Consider the following 20,140-nt stretch of genomic DNA (forward strand, 5'->3'; position numbering starts at 1 on the left):
CAATGTCTTATGGAGCATAGTGTAGCGACTTAATAAGCGAATGAGCTAGCTACCCAAACTAGCAAGCTCAATTGCTATCTAGAGCTACTCTTTTAAGAAATCTATGAACTCAGAGAAGGACTAGAATTTATTTATAATTTGTTGTAGGTTTGTATTTAATTATTTCATGTCCACCACAACCATTGCTTCATTAATTAGGATATTATTGTGACATGGAGCAGATACTAAGACTTGTATGCAATCTGACAACAACTTACCTTCAGGTCAAAATAATGTTTTTTTTTTTCAAACCAAGATTCAAACTTTTCTTAAACTGAAAAGAAGTCATTACAAACTAAAGCTTCAATCGGTCAATGTCTGGCGAACATCAGCCAAAGAAACCAGTAAATTAGAAGAGGCTACAGCTCTCCTAGCTTAGGCATGAGCAACCTTGTTTCCATTTCTTCCCACATGAGCAACAGAGTAACAATCCATATTTTTGGCCATCAACTTAGCTTCCTGCAGAATAAATTCAACAGGTGACAGATTCACATCCGAGTCATTTAGAATTTTCATTACCACTACTGTGTCACCTTCTATTTCTGTTTTCCATATTCCAATTTTGAGAGCGAATTCAATGGCCCTCTTAGCAGCTAATGCCTCCACCATTGCTACAGAAACTTGGAAAGGAATTCTTTGTGAAAGCGCCCCCATGACCTGACCAAGATGGTTATGAATCACCACCAGTAAGCCCGCCTCATTACTACCGGCCTTCTTGAGGTCAATAATGTTAGTAACAGTAAATGCTATTGTTGAATTAGAGCAAGATATGGAAATTCACTTAATGATATAACTGGCAAAGAGAAACAGACTCTTAAAAGGTAAAATCTTTAACATGAATGATCTAATAAGGAATCAAGCACAGATAAGGACACTAATGAAAAACAAATGGTATGAATAATTTTCCAAATATAAAAGCAAGTTTTGGTCAATTCCTTCCACCTCCTTTCTTTCTCCTGCTTCAATTCTAGTTCATTTCCATGATGAAGAAAATGGCAAGGTATGGAAGTGGCATAGGAGAAGATATTAGCAACAAGGATAAGGAAGTTTGTAGCAATTTGCCAGAAGATAGCAACTCTTGGCCATTTAGGATTAGACTTACAACAGATCATCTTTGTCGGGATAGCCTCAAGATTTCACCTTCAAAGGAAAGAACATATTTTAGGTAACATGAATGAGGCTAGCCATAAAGCTCTGAAAGCATGGCTTCCTGTTGAAATATCAATTTATGATGTTGACACTTGTGAAACGTATCCTGCAAAATTGGCAAAGAAAGAGTCATTCTGGTTCAAACCAACACCGTTTTCTTTGTGAACTGAATTTACCAAATAACTTTATTTCAGCTAAGCTTGGGAGCCTGAGGTCTTGATTGGTTCTTGCAAAATTATATCTGTCTAGCCTGGTTGTGGTTGATGACTAATGATGACTAAACATATATGATGCTTTCCTTCATTGGGGTTTGAATCAGCATTTTTATTAGTAAGGCATTTACATTATGGGTTTTGTTGCCTTATTCCACTGCACACCCTGAACCTCATTACCCATTCTCTCATTTTGGAACGCTAAGACAAGTGAGTGTGTGAAAAGCACTAGCATATGACACAAGGATGATTAGTTTATCTGAATTTACTAAATATCTTATAGTTTTAGGGGTAAAAAAAAAGCACAGATTTATTGAAGGTTTGAAGTTGTGTGGGAACGTAGGATTTAATCTTATTTTTGTTAAATATCATAGATTTAAGAGGTAAAAGATGACTTCCATATATTGTATATTCCATATATTTGGAAAATTCTTAGGTAGTCCCAGAGTATAGTAAAATGGTGCTCCCTCCTCTCACAATCATGGTGGACCCCACCATGAATTTAATGAGCGGACCTCACCATGAATGTGAGAGGAAGGAGCACCATTCTCTGTGCTCCAGGAGTACCTAAGAATTACTCCATATATTTAATCACATAACCCATTTAATAATAACTTGACTATATAAATATATATATATATATAAATATATATATATATTTATTTATTTATTTTGATAAATACAATCAAGCCTAAGACACCAATTAATTTTTAATGTAGTTAGAGGCAACCCAACATAATTTGAGGCCTAAGGCGAAAATTTTATGTGAGGCCTTAAATATGTATATATTAATTAAACAAAATTATTTATTACTAATCAAATCAAGGTTAATTTGATACATTAAATACATAATTTGATGAATAAAACCAACTAAACTAATGTTAATTTCATATAGAGAATTAAATATCATAGTTGAACTATAAATATTAATAAAAAGAAATAAAAGTATATTATGATTAAAAAAGATACTTTATTTTGGATATATGACGATGCATGGTTAAATAAAATTGTAATCTAATTTTTATTTTTATATCTTGTTTTTAAGAGAGAGAGAGAGAGAGAGAGAGAGAGAGAGAGAGAGAGAGATTATTTGGTGTGTGGCTTTGTAAGATATCAGTTTACAAAAATTAAAGTCTCAAACTATTAGGGGAGATTAATCTATAATTGATGATTTAACACATTTACAACATCTTTTTAAGACATTTTATGGTTTCAATTAGGTTAAGGTTTTATTGGTTTCGTACTTTAAGAGTCTTAATAGAAATGAAAAAAAAAAAAAAAAACAACAAATGTGCTAATTAAAAGCACCATAAAATGTTCAAAATATAATGTAACATTAACTCTCATTGATGAACTTCATTTTAACTAATGAATGTTTATATCACTTTTTTGTAATTAATAATATAGCAATTTGTAAACCAATAGTAAAATTTGTAGTATCTTTAACATCACTAATAAAAAAAATATACAACCTTTAAAAATATATGTATAATTTTATAAAAAATTTAGACATTTAACCATGGGAAGTGGGGCCTTTTTCCCCAAAGGAAATTTTGCCTTTTGGTGGGGCCTTAGGCCTAACTTGCCTAGGCCTTGGGCTGACCCTGGATGTAATCTAGGTTTGAATCTAAAATCTTTACTCGATGACAAAAGACTTATCAAAACAAAATGTGACTATTAAATGGATTATATGACTATGTAGTAGACTCCTATGAGATTCGTGAAATCTTTTGTTCAAAACTATTAACTATCATTTTAGGGCTACTCTCAGCAAATTCTTTCTTGTAATTACTATGATACAAGATGAGATGACTGAGTACAACTAAGATCATAGTTAAGTACTCAAAAAACCTCTAAATACTCACATTAGTTAATAAAATAAACTTTGTATTAATAATCTGATAAATTATAACTCAAATAACACTTGTTAGTATTTCTAATGGAGACATGCAGATTCAAAACCTTCTCACTCACCCAATTAAGCTTGAAGCAATGACCAAACCTCAAGTAACCCGTCTCAAAACAACTGAATCCCAAACATAAGGGTGATAAATCATCTAACTCCTAATCTAACAAAAATCTTTCTCACCTCTCATAAATCCCTATGTTACAAATCTTCCCCAAACCAATTCCATATCTATTCATGAACTAATCTTACAACTTCTAATCCAGTTGATTATCCCACGTGCTGCTCATGTTTAACTCACGTGATTTTTTTCTCCCTTTTTTGGACATGTAACCCCTAGCAATTGTGTCCCTTTTTTACAAATACATATATGGGTTTGCTAAAAGATTGTACTTCGTACTTTGTAGCTTTGGCACTGAAAAAAAAAACACAAACAATGAACCAGGAGGCCACCAAGAGCAACTCTCACGCTTCAGGGGACCCCTCCAACCCATGTCCCATCTGCCTCGGACCCATCCTTCAAGATTCCTATCTTGACAAATGTTTCCGTACGTTTCTTCTCTACCTTTGTCTCCGTGTTTGGTTGCTGAGAAAATTACTAAAAGGAAAAAGAAAACATTTTGGTGTTTTGGGACTTTTTGCATTCCCTTCATGTTAGTTTCCAAATTGTGAAAATTTTACAAAGATTGGAAATTTGGGTTTCCTTGGCAATCAAATGGAGCATCGATTTTCTTTGTTATCAGTGTTATTAGCTAAAGACTGTTCTTTTTTCCTTTCTTTGTTCGATTTCATGAGTTGGGTTTCTCCAAAACCTTGCCGATTGTGATATAAAGAAACCCTTTTGAGCTTTCTCGTTGTTTTTTTCAATTATCTTGTTGAAATTTGGTTTATATGAAATATGATCTAAAATTTTTGTTTAAGTTAATTGTCTGTTGCAGTTTCTTTTTTCCCAGGTGAAAGAATTGTGTGATGAAATAATCAGTGTAGTTTCATGAAATTGAGAGTCATTGAAACAATACTAAGATGATAGATTCATTCTCAAAAGCTATAATCTATATAGTAGAAAAGAATGCAATCCCCTCTCTTTATAGCATATACGTTTTATGATTTACATAGTTTGAAAGACTTCTTATTGAAAAGAAACTAAGAGCAGCCAATTGTCGATTGGGACATGTAATGGTAAGTAATTTTAAGTATTGAAGACTAGGAAAACATGAACTGTTTTTTTATGGTGATATGTTTGCAGCCGTTTTGTGAGTGTGGTGCTGATGGGGGTGGGGGTTTTGCCGTTTTGCTCATTTGAAATCTAATGGTTTGGAAGAATTTTCCTCCAAACTGATTTGAAGAAAAATTCGGTGCTAGAGAAAATAAGCACTTGGGAAACTGGGGTGGGATGGCTAATAATAATATATTCTTGGCAGGATTTTAACTATTCTCCAATTATTCTTTCTGAGCATAAGTTATACTTGCTTATTGTAGCAAGGATAGTTATATGCAAGTCTGTTTGTATTCTGTTGGAGTGGTGTTGTTGGGAAAATCTCAGTAAGCTTTATATATATTTATAGAAGTAATATAAGTTTTTTTGAAATGAAAATAGCATGCATGTTCACAGGCAGTGTACTAGGGACATGGGAAAATCTCAATAAACTAAAGAACATAAGCATTTGGGAGCCTAGGGCAGGGTAGATACTTACATCTCTGTAGAATTGTGACTGTTTACAATTTATTGTTGGCTTCTTGGAAAGGGAATTTGGGAATATTTGGATATTTGGGTTACAACTCTGTCATGTATCATGTGGTGTCTTTGGAAAGAGAGACATACTTTCAAGGGAAAGGAGTTATCCATGCCACATCTCAAGTTTCTCTATCTCAAGACAATATACAAGTGTACTTTCAATTCTTCCAATTTCTCCATGACTAACTTCTTGGACCTATTTTTTAGATGCTAATCTCTTTTTCTTTGGTCCTTTTCGTTTTCCTCACTATTTTTTTATATAGACCTCATGTACTAAGATAGCACTTTATTTTGCACTTTTTAAATGAAATTCTATTACATGGATGTAGTTGTACCTAGTGCCCAAAGCTATAACTTTTTGTGGGGCCAAGGAGTGGTCATGTAGGCAGCCTTTCTCCCAATTTGTTTTGGAGAGGTTGATTCTCTAAATGAAATTCTATTACATATTAAAAATAAATAAAGTTATTTTGAACATCTTTCCCATATATATATATATATATATTCCTTTATTACGTTGCATACGGCTCAAGAAGTTAGAATGCTATATATAAATTTTCCAATTGTGCAGGGAATTAACACATGATGGTTTTTGTTTTTGGTAATTTCCTCTTGGAATAATGAATTTACTGCTGTAAATCATATTTAGTTATTTATTAAGCCTAGTCATTCCATTTTTGTGTTTCAGATAAGTTTTGTTACAATTGCATTGTACAGTGGACCAAAGTGGTTGCACGCAAGCACTCTAGCCCACCTACTTCTGTAAAATGTCCTCTGTGCAAGGTTCAGTTTTTTTCTACTGTTCTTACAATTCTACTACATGCCAGTTAGATTTCTTCTTCTTCTTCTTTTAATTTCATTTTTCTTTTGGTTTTAATTCTTTTTCCAATTCAATTGCACTCCAGTCTTCTTCCCCATTTTTTTGGTGGGTAATAGCTTCTGGGATTAACTATGATCTAAAAAATTTTCATTCAAAGAAAGCAATATGCACTAAAAATTTCCTGATCCAGATTTGACGTGTCAAATAGATTTGAAAATCAGCCCTCAATATTGCAAAAAATTATATGCATGCTCGTCTGGGTGGAAAAGAATGCAAAGGGCTGTTTAGATTGTGTGTCAACAATATTATCATTACTTGAGACTTGAATGGCTATTTTGTCTAATTTGCAGACAGAAAATTTTTCTATACTACATGGATATGATGGAAGTTCATTTCAACGGCATTACATTAATCGAGATTTTGGATATAGGTATCGTCCTTTTGATTTCTTTTCTTTCAGTTTTTTTCCCCGGCAGTTATTATATTTCTATATTTATGTTACTTTATGTAATGATGTTGCAGCTTTCTCTTAACAAGAGCACACAAGTATAGATTACAGTGCTATTACACTGAACCAGGTCTTATGCTGCTTGTCATTCTATTTATTGGTTCTTCTTAATGCTACTGTTTGTAACATTATTTCCTGACAAAATCACTATTACCTGTATTTATGCTTTTCGGTTAACCATGTGTTCAATCAGGTATTGTAGATGACATATTCAATGTACTATGGTATTGGAAATCTCATAAGTATCTTCAGCCAAACCACTGGCTCCAAAGTTGGTTGAGAAGGGAAATACAAGCTCTTATACAGGTCTGCAAATTAACCAGTCTAATGTTTCCTTATGAACACTATAAATTGATTGTAGACTATGACATAGAACGCAAGCTGCATGTAATAAAACATGTTGCTAATCCTGAATGAAGCTTTCCAACCATTTATTATCATGTTAGCATCAGCCAATTTGCATAGGTTAAATTCTAGAGGAAAAATCTGTATATCCACCAACTCCATTTTTGCTGGGCATCCAAAGCTGACTATGGCCAACCTTATTCATTAAATTGAAAAGACAAAAACAGAGACATACCATTTTTGGCAAAAGAGCACTGAATCTCACTTAAAGTGCAAAGTGTTGAGGGTAAAGCAAAGTGGAACACTTTGAATCTGATTGGTATTAGCCCAAACCTCAAATATTTACTTAATTTTAACCTTTTAATTATAGTATTTTAAGTTAAAATATTTTTTTTTCTATTATAATTATTAAGCAAAATTCACCATTTTAAAAGGATGAGAGAGAGAGAGAGATTCAGACTATGGTGCATTCATGGAGAAGTTCGTTCTACAACCAAGCCCATCAGCCCATGAGCTTCCTTTGAATGCACTCACCTTTGCTGTTAAAGACATGTCAGTCCTAATAACATTCTTTCACTTTTATTCCTCTGAGTTATTATACTATCTATCACTCTTCTTTGTCCTCCAACAATTCAAAGCTTTTGTACTTGTTTTCTTTTGCTTTTAACTACTGGGTTTTCTCAATTTTTTCTTTGGAAGTGTGTTGGTGCCTGAAAAATCATTTACAGTAAAATTCAGAGTGAGATAGTCTTTTTATGAATTTTAACTATTGGATTTAAGCCATGCTCTTTTGAAGTTTGAAGTTTGTGTATCTATATTTTTTAATTGTGTGCACAAGCTTATGCATCAATGTCATCTATTTTTTGTGATTACCAATGTTATTTAGAAGATTTCGTGTGTTTTTGTGTGGATAACAATATCAGTAATTGGGTATTTTTATGTGTTGGTCTGTAGATTGTGTGTGTGTGTATTAGATTTGTCTTTTAAGTTTTTTATTTGGAAACAGATATAATGTCGATGGATATGTGACTGGGTTTGGAATTCCTGACTTGGCAAGGATTCATCCAGCATTTTGTGCTTCTTTTTTTCTTTTTTTTTGTAAAGATAAATAACTGATTAAATGCATTATATCTTAATACTATATATATGGGCCCTGATTTGTTATATAAATACCAATCTTATGTTGTGATACACATTGGCCCACACCTCATTATAAATTCTAAAAGTAGGGGAAAAATAAAAAATAAAAGGAGCACACAGTCCAATATCTTTGAAAGTTATAGATGATAAGAATGAGGGTTTACTGGGAGAGTGGAAGAAAGATAACCCAATAAATGTGCTGACAATGATCTTGCATTTGACGATTATTACTTGACGTGGTGTAATGTTGCTAGAGCTGCTGGAGTTGGAGAAGAAATTTTCAACATGAGATCAAAATTGAGGTCACTAGGAAGGACAATGGATTTAAGATCTAGTTCACAAATCTTAAGTCCTAATGAGGGAGAGAGACTATTAATTTAGATGAAGTAGATGAGGAAGATGATGAAGGTTATTATGCTTAAGATTGCATTGCATTGGTTATGTTATTCATAAAAGTCACTATTTACCATTCTAGTGCTTTTTGTTATTTGCCCTTTGGGTATATTAGGGTTTAGGGTTTAGAATTACATTGAATTGCATTGCTTATGTTATTCATAGAAGTCACTGCTTACTGTTCTAGTGCTTTTGGCGGTTTGCCTTTTGGGCATATATGATTCAACCATGTAGTACATTTTTATCATGGCTATCAAATATCATAAGTTTGTATGTTTTTAAAGCACAAGAGAATTATATAAAATGTCATGTTTAAATTTTATATGGTTAATTGATCACTTGATTGTCGTGTTACCTATTGATAATTGTTTTCGAATTTACTTCATTGTTTTAAAGAATGTGCACTTTATTTAAAATAAGCATGTGCTTGCGCTAATGCCGCATACTCAATTCTTTTAACCTATTTTTTTCAAGATGTGTCTAAGTGTCGGTGAATTTCAAAAATCCTTTGATTGTTTAACTTTGCTATTTTGAATTTATTAGCCGATTGCAACCAATCATGGTCTAAAAGTAAAATGATGCTTAATGAGATGTCTGAATGAATTTTCCTTAATCTTCTTGTGGAATTTTTTTACAGTGAAACTACATATGAGGAGGTTGTACCATATATATTACCTGTTTTATAAGGCGACTACATATTCTTGACTCTTGTTTACCTTTTGCGACTTTATGTCTAGGAGGAAGATGTTGACATTATCCTTCACCACATACTTGGTGTGATTGTAACATCCTTAACAAGGTGATATGCTATCACTGTTTGCGTCTTCAATTGAATATGAATGGATCATGAAAAACATTCCATACTCTTCACAATCTATTTCCTCATTCTCTTTATATTTGTTTTTGATGGAAGACAACGTGGCTTATAGCTTAAAAAAATCATTTTATTGGATGATGATATTCTATTGATTTTCACTGTGCCTGAATTTGCACCAAACACTCATTTTTCAGGAATGACCAAAAGTATCATTTAAAAAGGTCTGAAACAAAACAAGAAGAGTTCAAGGCTTTAGTCTCTGACGCAGCAAGGCGTTTTCTAGGAGCAAGAACAGACCGATTTGTAAATGAGGTGGAACTATTTCTTGCCTCAGGTTTGAACATTGAAGCCTATGACGCAGTTTACATGCAGCGGTTAGGATGGAGTTATCATGGAGTCACCAGTGAGGCTTCTGAAGGAGCAGCTATTGAACAGACACCTCTAATACCTTACTTGTATATCTTTGATGAGGACTCTGATGGACCTGATTGAATTTCTTTGCAATTAAAGCACTTAGAATTGTTCTCCTTCATAATATATTGTTACTGTGTTTTGTTTTTAAAATTAGTAAAGATTGAAGAGCCTTAACTTGCATATTTTTCCAGTGCCTCACTGCAAGTTTATTGGAAGTCTGATTGACTCAGATGAGTAAAGTGATATAACATTTTGGTCTTTTTTTCTTTTTTCTTTTTTAATATAAAGAAATGGTGTTCCGGCCTTTGACCATATTATTTCACTCTCTACCTGAGATATCTTGTAAACCCCATGGAACTTGAGATTTTTGGGTTTATGATATCCTTCAAGTCTATTTTGAGTTCACTCTAGCTTAATTTGCGATCTTGTATCTATGTAATAATATTTCTCTTCTTTTTCTTCATTCTTCCATATCATAGATGGAATATTCCTGCATCGAATTTCCTGTGGATGTGGTTTGCTGTAGAAATCTTATTTACATGTCCGACCTTGTCTAGTCTTTAAAAAAAAATTTAAAAAAAGCCCACCGAAGCAATTGCCCCAATAAATAAAGGTAGTTCCAATTGAAATTTTCCATTGAAACATGATCATGAGACTTTTTTTTTTTCTTTTTTTTTCTTTTTTCATAACATACGTGGCTTCCACGCAGGTAGATCTTACATGTTTATTTTTATGAAATATCTCACATGTTGTGAGAGGGCACCTTCTCATCCCACACTTTTCGTTGTAGTCAAAGGAATCTAGATTTGGCCTTTCCTTGTATCAAAGGAATCTAGATTTGGCTACATATCAAAGTATCCATGTGTGTTTCTTGACTTATGTTGCAAACACCAAGGCAACTTCACCCCCACCAATTATTCATAAGATTGCTACGACAGCGTTTTAACCTTGTAAAATTTTCCTTGACAACATTCATTTCTCTACTTTAAAACGTATGGATGAGCTTCAGTCAGTCTGAGAGAGCTCAGTAGTAAATGGTAAAGAACATGGCAAGAGACTCAGACTATGGAGCTTTCATGGAGAAGTTCCTTCTACAACCAAGCCCTTCACTTCATCAGCTTCCCTTACATGGCCTCACCTTTGCTTTTAAAGACATGTGAGTCCTATCACTCTTTTTTAAGAAGAAAAATCCCCATGGTATTGGTGGATACGTGAAACTTATAAGAATAGTACTTGTTTTCATTTCTTTTATGACCTTATGCATCAAATCAATTAATGGGTTTTAACCTTGCAAAAGTCATACATCAAATTTCATGTTGGATACATGAAAATTCCAAAGTACAAAAGTACCTTACTTGTTTGTGTGTTCCATTGAACTCATTCATCAAGTTAACTATTGCCTTTAATCCATGCTCTTTGATGTTTGAAAGTGTGTGTTCTGTGCCCAAATTCGTATACTAATATCAGGTAGTAGTTTATCTATGTTCTTTAAGTGGGCTTGCAAGCTTATATATGCATAAAGCTATTGTTTCTGGTTATGTATGTTCTTTAGAAGCTTGTGTTGCGCATTTTCTTTAACAAGTTTTTTTATTTGGAATTAGATTTGATGTAGATGGATATGTTACTGGGTTTGGTAATCCTGACTGGGCAAGGACTCATCCGGCTGCCACATCAACAGCCCCGGCTATTTGGCTGTCTTAAGGGGAGGTGCCACGTGTGTTGGTAAAACTGTCACGGCTGAACTGGCATACAGGTTAGTATTAAGAATAACAATAACTTCACTATTTTAGTATTAGTTCTTTTTGGGAAGGGGGTTGGGTAGAAGATGTGTAGGTTGATTCCAAATAATAATTTTGGGAAATGATAACAATTCCATTGTGTTTATACAATTTTATCTCCATGTATGAAATATCTCTAGTCCAATCAATTGTTTTCTGTGATTTCCAATTGCTTCCTAAATGGGCAGGGGCTGTCACTTAGTGGATTAGCCATCTTGGAAAAATAGGTCCTTAGAATGATCATATCATAGTTGATGGGATGTAATTGAATGACCTGTTTTTGGCAGTATTAATGGAGAAAACAAACATTATGGCACACCTACAAATCCATGTGTGCCTGATCGGGTACCTGGAGGCTCTTCTAGTGGATCTGCTGTAGCAGTAGGTGCAAAGCTTGTTGATTTTGCATTAGGTGAGTTTCTGTAAAGAAAATTTGTTATGTTTCTTGGCTTGCCTTAATAGATGTAACGAAAAGGTTTTTTCTATCATAGGAACTGACACTGGACGAAGTGTAAGAGTACCTGCATCATACTGTGGAATTCTTGGGTTCCGGCCTTCACATGATGTCATTTCTACTGCTGGAGTTATTCCTTTGGTGCAAATTTTTGATACTGTGGGTAAGGAACAAACTGTTTGATGGCTTGAGTCAAGTTGTATGTTATATTAAAATGTAGTGGGAAAAAGTTCAACTCTGCACTTGAAAGTATAGCAAATGCTGGTGATATTGTTCAGATTGGCAGATTAGTTTATACTGTGATGCAGCAAAAAAAACTTTAGTCGTTTCAGTTTTTCCTTAACATTTCTTGACCATGTTTTTATCGTTCCAAGTTGTTATGAAATATTCATGCACTAGCTATCCGTGTCTGCTGTATGGCATGTGTGCACGCACGCGCACATTCATAATAACCTATGATACTTTTGAATGACAGAGTTTAAGCATTCAGAAGTGATTTTTCCAGAACCTTAAGGTCATACTGAAATGATGAAATCATATCAACAATGATTTTTTTTACACAACAAACCGACCAATTACTGCTCCTTGTTGAATAGTATGCTACAGAAATTTCTACAGCATTGGTTGGGGGAGGATCTGATTCTTTGACACCAACTTCTCATACAGGATGGTTTGCTAGGGACCCTGTAATTTTTAATAGAGTTGGACGAGTGCTTCTACAATTACCTGATGTGGATCTTGTCAGACCCAGTCGGATAATTATTGCAGAAGATTGTTTCCAGCTTTCAGACATTCCAAAGGATCGAGTTATTCAACCTCTCGTCAAATCAGTGGACAAGTTATTTGGGAGTAAGAGCATTGACCATATGCCTAATTTATTTGTCTAAATTCTACATATGGGAGTATTCATACACTTCATAAATTTTAAAAAGCTCTATTTGGATTTCATAGCAATTCAAGGTATTATTTGGGGTGGATTTATTGAAGTAGAATGCTGTAATCCTGAAAAAGATGTTAATTAACTAGATTCTCCTTTTAGGAACACAACAAAAGATGCATCTCAAATGCAGCAAAAAGAAAAACCTTTGCTCATTAGGAATCTTTCGTCATAAAGAAAATTTTCATTATTTTCTTTGTCAAAATACGTTTTATGTGTTTAGATCAATATGTTTCTCATTCAGTGAGATTTCACTTTATGCTTCAAATAATAATGCAGGTCATCTTGTTTCGCGTGCAATCCTTGAGGACTACGTCAAGGACAAAGTTCCAAGTTTGAAACAATTCGCCAATAAAGGAAATGCAGATCAAGAGTCTCATATACCATCTTTGGAAGCCCTTTCAAGTGCCATGCGATTGATTATAGGGTGCTGATTGTCACCTCTTAATTGATTCAACAATATTGAATGATAACTTTGATATTAGTCAAAATCTTGTTAGATGAAATACTGTTCTTATATAAACATTGCCAGATGAACTTATTAACCATTCAAATAACAGGCATGAGTTCAAGAACAACCATGGTGAATGGATCAATACTGTCAAACCTGATTTGGGTCCTGGGATATCAGAACGGGTATGGGAAGCCCTTATGACAACAGATGAAAATTTGGATATTTGTCACTCTGTGAAGAGCGAAGCCCGTGCAGCTCTTATTGATCTTCTTGGGGTACTCTTTATCTTTCTCTTTCTTGTAATGTTTCACAAACCAAAGATTTGGCTATATGGAAATCTGATATTCTTAAAAAAAAATTATTTTTATTTTTATTTTTTAAATAAAAGGAAAACGTTTCCTTTGAGTAAGTAGGAGCTTAATATGTGACAATGGATATGTCTATAAAATCACATTTATATGCTTGTATGCATGCATGTATTCATCTAAATAGTTTGTTATTATCTTTCATAAAGACAAACACCCTATTTTATAAGGGCACGATTGATGCTAGAAAGTCAAAGATTTTATCTATGCATTAAAGATGTATATACTTAATGATTTTTCCTTTCTATATTTATATTTATACACACATCTAACATTCTAACTCAAATTCTCGAGGAATTAGAATTCAAATGTAGGAGTAATGTTATTGTCAACATCTCTTTAGGTTCATCTCATTGATGACATAAACAAAACCCAGAAAAATTGTATTTACGTTATTGATGATAATTATGCCAGTATATCTAGCCTATTTCTTGGAGAAATGATCCCAAGATAAAATTGGAACTATATTCTTTAAGAATTACTATTTGTTTTCAATAAAATTACCTTATATTATTTTGCTGCAAAAGCAATATTAATGTTATTTTCCAATGTGGTTTTTGTCCTCCTTCCACAAGTACCAAAAAGAGTTTGGAAAGTTTTGCTTTAAATATTTGACTGGTCAGGGTAGTGAGATTCGCATATGATTATGATAACTCATGTTTGCTTTCAAAACTGAGCAACTTTTAGGAAGTAAATACCTTAACTACCTCTCCTCTCCCCTTCCAGTCACAAGAAATCCTATAGTAGCAGAAATTGTGACACCATCTCTCATTTATGAATTCAACTTTTAGTCTTTTACACTAGCTTGACTAACAATGATGATTATTCAGGATTTTGGTGTCCTAGCAATTCCCACAGTTCTGGGGCCTCCATCAAAGTTACAAACAGATCCAACTATATCAGAAAATTTTTGTGACAGGACATTCAGCTTACTGTTGATTGCATCTGCATCTGGATTTTGTCAGGTTCTCTCTCTCTCTCTCTCTGTGTGAGACATAGCAATCTTTTTTTTTCCTTTGTTTGTTTATGTAAGATCACCTTGGAAAAACTTGTAATTTCTTTCTGCATTTCTACAGGTTAGCATACCACTAGGGTTGTATGATAATCTTCCTGTCTCAATTTCCTTGTTGGCGACACATGGTTCAGATGGGTTCCTGCTCAATCTTGTTGAGACTCTGTATTACACTCTCAAAGAAGAGGTTGGCATTGTTGAGAAAATGGGTTCCTGAATTTTGTCTCTTCCTAATGTTCTTTTTCTTGCATGCCAAATAGGCTCTTTCTCTTTCTTCTGGAAACAAATGATACTCGAAGTGGCTCTGAAATGTTTCTTATAACTACTTCATTATCATTTTATTTCATTAAATAATGCAAATCCATTTCCACTTGAATGCCTTAACTTCAAAGGCCTGGACTTTCTCAGCTCTAACTACAATTTGAGATTATTAGAGCATGTTTCACATTGGAGATCAGAGATTAGAGATTAGAGATCCTTTTATGGTAACAGATACAGTTGCTGATTTAATATTTGAAATAATAATTTGATACTGGGGATTATGTTGTATAATGTGGACCAAAATGTTAGCCATTGAATAAGATGGATAGGATGATGATAACTTGGTATATTGCAGATGTATCTGAAAAACCAACTCAAGTTTATGTTTTTTTTTTTGCTGAGAAACTCAAGTTTATGTAAAACGTATAGCAATCACACTTTAGTATAGAAAGAGTACCTGCAAGATCAGTTATGCTTCATTTGGTTACCAAGAGGAAAAGAAAGAAGTGGTGTGACACCCAGCAAAATAAAAGAAAATCCATATTTAACCAGCGATAAGACATTTGTATTTCAAATAAATTCTCTCAAAAACCAAATTGCATGTTAAGTCATCTGATCTCCCAAAATGACCAAATGATTAACATGAGAGATTTTATGGACCAAGAAATTTCAAATATTCATTTTATTCATTGTCAATTAGTAAGATTATTAAATCAAACTTTAAGATATATATATAGATTTAAATTATCCTCGCCCTTGGTCACCTCACCCAATTGGATGTTCAAAACCTATTATAATGAGGTATCATACTTTGATAATTTCACCTTCAATTTGACATTAAAGTATTTAGAACATCAAAAGCCCAAATTTGGCCTAAGTCCTAAACTTAACAATTTTAATTATTTGATTATGTTCAAAATTATAATGTTTTCACCTAATTGGCATTATAAAACCCTAATCAGATGTAAAAATTACATATTATTTCATCCGATTTTATTAAACCCTTATTTGATTGAAAAATACTAATTTTATCAATAAACCTAATATTTAAACCCCCTTTTTTTGTTAAATAATTTCATTTCGATCAAACTCAGATCTAATTGGGTGTTTAAATATTGTATTGGAACTCTTAATATAGAGAGATCAATTTAATGAATTAACAAACGGATTACAAAATCCCCAATTTATGCATGAATGATGAAACACTAACCCTAAGATGCAATTTTTAAGAATTTGTTAACAAGCCACTATTTTGATCAATTAGTGGTTTAAATCTTCAATTTGGCTCCTCAATTTTATGATTTCGTAGTCAAATGAAAGAAAACATAACTAGAACATAGAAATCCCTAAAGCATGTCTTAGACCTAACCTAACTTTCAAATTTCTCCAATTTTAATTAAAGAAATCTGATTTAAGTGACATTGATCTCAAATATAGAAAGATAAGCTTGATTGAATGAAATACAAGAAGGATCCAAAATTAGTTAAAAACATGAACGTTTTTTAAAATATTTTGGCGAGCTTTGTCAGAAGCTACTAGCAACGGCACTAGGAAAAGCAGGGAAAGGGTTGGTTAGGGGCAAGAGAGGCCAACTAACACTAGTTAGTTCTTGGTTTGATCTAAAAATGCTTCATTGATGGCATTTTGGTTGTTAAAAACAATTTTCTAATCAAAATTTTTCATTTTTCGGTGACTCTACTATGACGATCCTCCTAAGAGGGAGAATTGGGCTCTAGCGTTTCTACTAGAAATTAGAATTATGGTTTTATATATCCTAGGGTGCTAGGGTTAGACGAAATTTTTTTTTTTTTTTTTTTTTGAAATCTAAATTTAAAATTTTAATTTAATTTGTGCATATTACAAATGAAAATTTCTTCAGAGAAATGAAAGAAAAGTAAAATTTTCATTAGGTTTCCTAGGAGGAAAAAAAAAAAAAAGTGAAATTTATAAAAACCCTCCAATAGTCCTATGTGGTCTTATTCCTAGTCTCCTACCCTTAAAATAGTAGTGAGGTCTTAAATGTACTTCTATTTCCCCTTAAAATAGTACCACTAAGTGAGTAAGCTGGATAGTATCTCGATACCTTAGATGCAGGAGAACTCAGGGTCTCAATTTGGGCAAATTTTGCAACAATAGACATGCAAGAGATGATATTAGTAATCAACGATGTTGTTAGCTGAAATTAAGTATGTCCACTGTCTTCTGTATTAGCCTAATTTCTCTATGTGAAAGATGCTACAAACAAAGGTAATACCTAAAACTATCAACAAACAGAGAGGTGCTACAAACCTAGGTATTATCTCTCTTTATATATATATATATATATATTTCATAGAATATGTATCTACTAATAGTAATCAACAGTACTGTTAGCCGAATTTCTCAGTCTGAAACCCTTAATATAAACCAGAAGCATCGATATACTATGAGGTGATTTATCATTAGATGTTGTCCTGTTAATCTCTAATTGCAAGAAGCCTATGGCGCAAGCATAGACTATTCATCTACTTCACATATACCTTGAGGCTAACGAATATGAGGATGCACTAACTAAAAGGGGATGTCAACAACAGAGTATTTTGGAAGTTTATGATACATGCTCATCTTTTGTATATACAACTTTTGTACGAGATATGAAGCACCTCGGGACTAGTGGACTATATCCTTTGGAGGTTTTTGAGCATATTGTTGTATAAACTCTTTTATATACAAATAATACTTTCCCCTTTTATCCAAAAAAAAAACCAGAAGCATCCAGATTTATAACGTACAAAACAACTTCAGCAGGAGGGACTATATAAACTATAAAATCTACACACGGTATTATTGAACTAGAAAGGCCTCAAGTTCCTCCTCCGACAATTTGGACATCACAAACTGAAATAGTTGCAGAAAGTCTTCCTTCACACCTCCACACTTCTGTATTCAAGCAGTAGACCCAGCGCATACATCTTGTGCAGCACTGCATTCCCAAAGTGCATGAATCACAGATTCCAGACATCGTTGACATAAACCACACCTGTCCTCCTTCAGAATTTGCCGTCTAACTAAGTTCACCTTTGATGGCAAAATATTAAGGCAAGCCCTCCAGCCAAAAACTTTTATTTTGCTAGGAACACGGAGTTGCCAAAGCCTATTCCAGACCTGGTGATTCGCCTTCTGTTCTGAGCTCTCTTCTCTTCCATTGTTGTCTCCAGCTAGCATTCGAGCAACATGATACCCCGATTTTACCGTGTACTTTCCATTGCGACAATGCATCCACACCATTTTATCTTGCACCTGCCTCCTGCTCAATGGAATTTTAAGGATTGCCTCTGCATCAAACAGATTGAATATCATGTAAATCCGCTCAAAAAAAAAAAAAAAAAAAGGTTAGCCTATGCTTCGGACCGTCCATCAATAACCCGACTTTGACGAATCTGGCCGACCAATAAAAGGATTCAAACCAACTATTTAGATAGGGACAAATCTTGGGCTTTGGCTTTGGCGATGTAATGGTGAGTTTTTGGCCCAATTCTTTAGTGAAGTGAGGTGGGCCCAAAATAACCTGTAAAGGATATCTGTGATTCTGTGTATTTTTTTCGCCAATTGAGTAGGTTTTTTTTTTTTTTTTGTTCCCGCGGGGGGTGGTGATGGAAAGAGCAGACTGAGTAGGTGAAATATAGTAAGGTTAAAACATGTGGCATGTGGAAAAAATTGTCTCTCAATAATATGCAATCATTCAAAATGGTCCTTATCTATTAATATTTCTTTCCTCAATCCAAGCTTTAGCAGGTAATTGGTGATTGTGCTTGAAGGGAAAGCCTAGGTAGTCAAATAACTTTGTACACCATGGTTCTTTAAATAAACAAAGAAGTTGATGTTCTCATGTTCTGAACAATGATACAGAAACTCGAGAAAATACAAGGTAAGAAAATTTGAGAATTGTTATGCAATCCCTTTATCAATTGAGGATATAAAAGATAAGAATTTTACTTTATTTTTTTATGCAAGGTATTCGGAGGTCGCAATTATTGAATTGAATGATAGGACCCTTGCGGTCCCCACCTCAACGGAGTGATTAGTCAAAACTAATGGTCTATTTAGATTGAGAGGGAGGGAGGAAAAGTAGAGTAGAGTAAATTTAGTCCAAAATTAGTCTATTTTCAGCTAACTCTATTCTACTCTCCCCCACTCCCCCTCCTTCCCCCCTCAAACCAAACGGGCCCTAAAGTAGGATGAAAATGAAAGTTAATAATGGAAAAATGATTGCTAAAATGAAGACAAAATTGCTAAAATGAGAAAAAGAAACGTAAATAAATAATCAAAACTTCAAAAGTGTTTGGCGCTTGCCTACCACTTTTGCTTTATCCCCCTATAAAGGCTATAATAATATGATAGACTCTAATTAACTCAATTTGTAAAGTCTCTAATAATTAAATAAGAGATTTGGAGTTCAATCCTCACTTACACCAAAAACTTATTAGTGTCTTAGTTTGATAATAAAGAATTATCATCAAGAGCAGACATCATAGGTAGAAACTCTCTCTAAAAAAAAAAGCTATAATGATGTGGTGAGATTCGTGAGAATCCTATTGAGCCATGATCATTCTTGTATTTCCTAGCTTAGGTAGGACCATTTCTATCACCCATAATTTCTTTGTCGCACTCCTCTTGCATTATCCAATTTTTTTTTATTATAACAAAGTGAAGTACCAAAAATAATTTTAACGAATTTTATTTTTACACAAAGAGTACACATTTAAAAATCTTCTTATATTGTTTTTTTTCTATTTTTTTAAAATTTTTTATCAAGCATTAACAAATGAAGAGGAGATTCATTTAAAAATAAAAGCGACAAATGGAAAATTAGGCTAAAGAATTTAAAAATCCATAGAGACCTAAATTTGCTAACAATTGCAAAATAATGAAGATAATAATTTTAAAAAAGATATGAAGTATCCATTGATCATGATTTATATACTTTGCAAAGAATGTGACATAATTTGCATACACATCTATATCTATATATTACTAAAAGCTGAAACGTAGCATTTAATGTTGTTACGCTCACATTGAGCCACGTCAGCAGCCATGTCATTCCCATCCTCTTTCCTAAATTTATCCTACAATTTTAAAATAATTTTTATCAATTTTAAAATACTAATAAAACTAAAATTATTTCCTAACTATCTCCACCATAAATTCCACTTCTTTTAAATTTAATTCCACCAGCCCACCAATTATAAATTAAATTCTAACTTAAAGCCCAAACCCAAGCCTTCTAAACTAAAAACCCTTTGAAAATCACAGTTTCAACCTCCTTAATTTCCTTCCCTTTTGTTTCTCACGTGTTCCTTCCCATTCCCCACCTTCTAACGGCAATTTTCTCACACAAACTGTGTGACTTCCCCTTCCCCACTTT

The 20,140-nt window shown here is 33.4% G+C and overlaps 1 protein-coding gene and 1 pseudogene across 2 annotated transcripts; both read left to right on the forward strand.

The window, feature by feature from the left end:
* The first annotated feature begins 3,694 nt into the window (after window positions 1–3,694).
* LOC115980064 lies at window positions 3,695–9,706 on the forward strand. The gene is made up of 7 exons (XM_031102269.1): window positions 3,695–3,854; window positions 5,727–5,821; window positions 6,209–6,288; window positions 6,381–6,436; window positions 6,560–6,672; window positions 8,982–9,043; window positions 9,256–9,706. The coding sequence occupies exons 1-7, from the start codon at window positions 3,743–3,745 to the stop codon at window positions 9,551–9,553; spliced, it is 816 nt and encodes a 271-aa protein (XP_030958129.1). The 5' UTR covers window positions 3,695–3,742; the 3' UTR covers window positions 9,554–9,706.
* Window positions 9,707–10,332: 626 nt separating this feature from the next.
* On the forward strand, window positions 10,333–14,851 carry LOC115980063 (annotated as a pseudogene). The gene is made up of 9 exons (XR_004089304.1): window positions 10,333–10,631; window positions 11,077–11,228; window positions 11,541–11,665; window positions 11,745–11,870; window positions 12,374–12,556; window positions 12,924–13,071; window positions 13,205–13,373; window positions 14,294–14,428; window positions 14,540–14,851. The product of XR_004089304.1 is annotated as an amidase 1-like (transcript).
* Window positions 14,852–20,140: the final 5,289 nt, after the last annotated feature.

The sequence above is a fragment of the Quercus lobata genome, chromosome 3 (assembly GCF_001633185.2).
Source record: "Quercus lobata isolate SW786 chromosome 3, ValleyOak3.0 Primary Assembly, whole genome shotgun sequence".
NCBI lineage: Eukaryota > Viridiplantae > Streptophyta > Magnoliopsida > Fagales > Fagaceae > Quercus > Quercus lobata.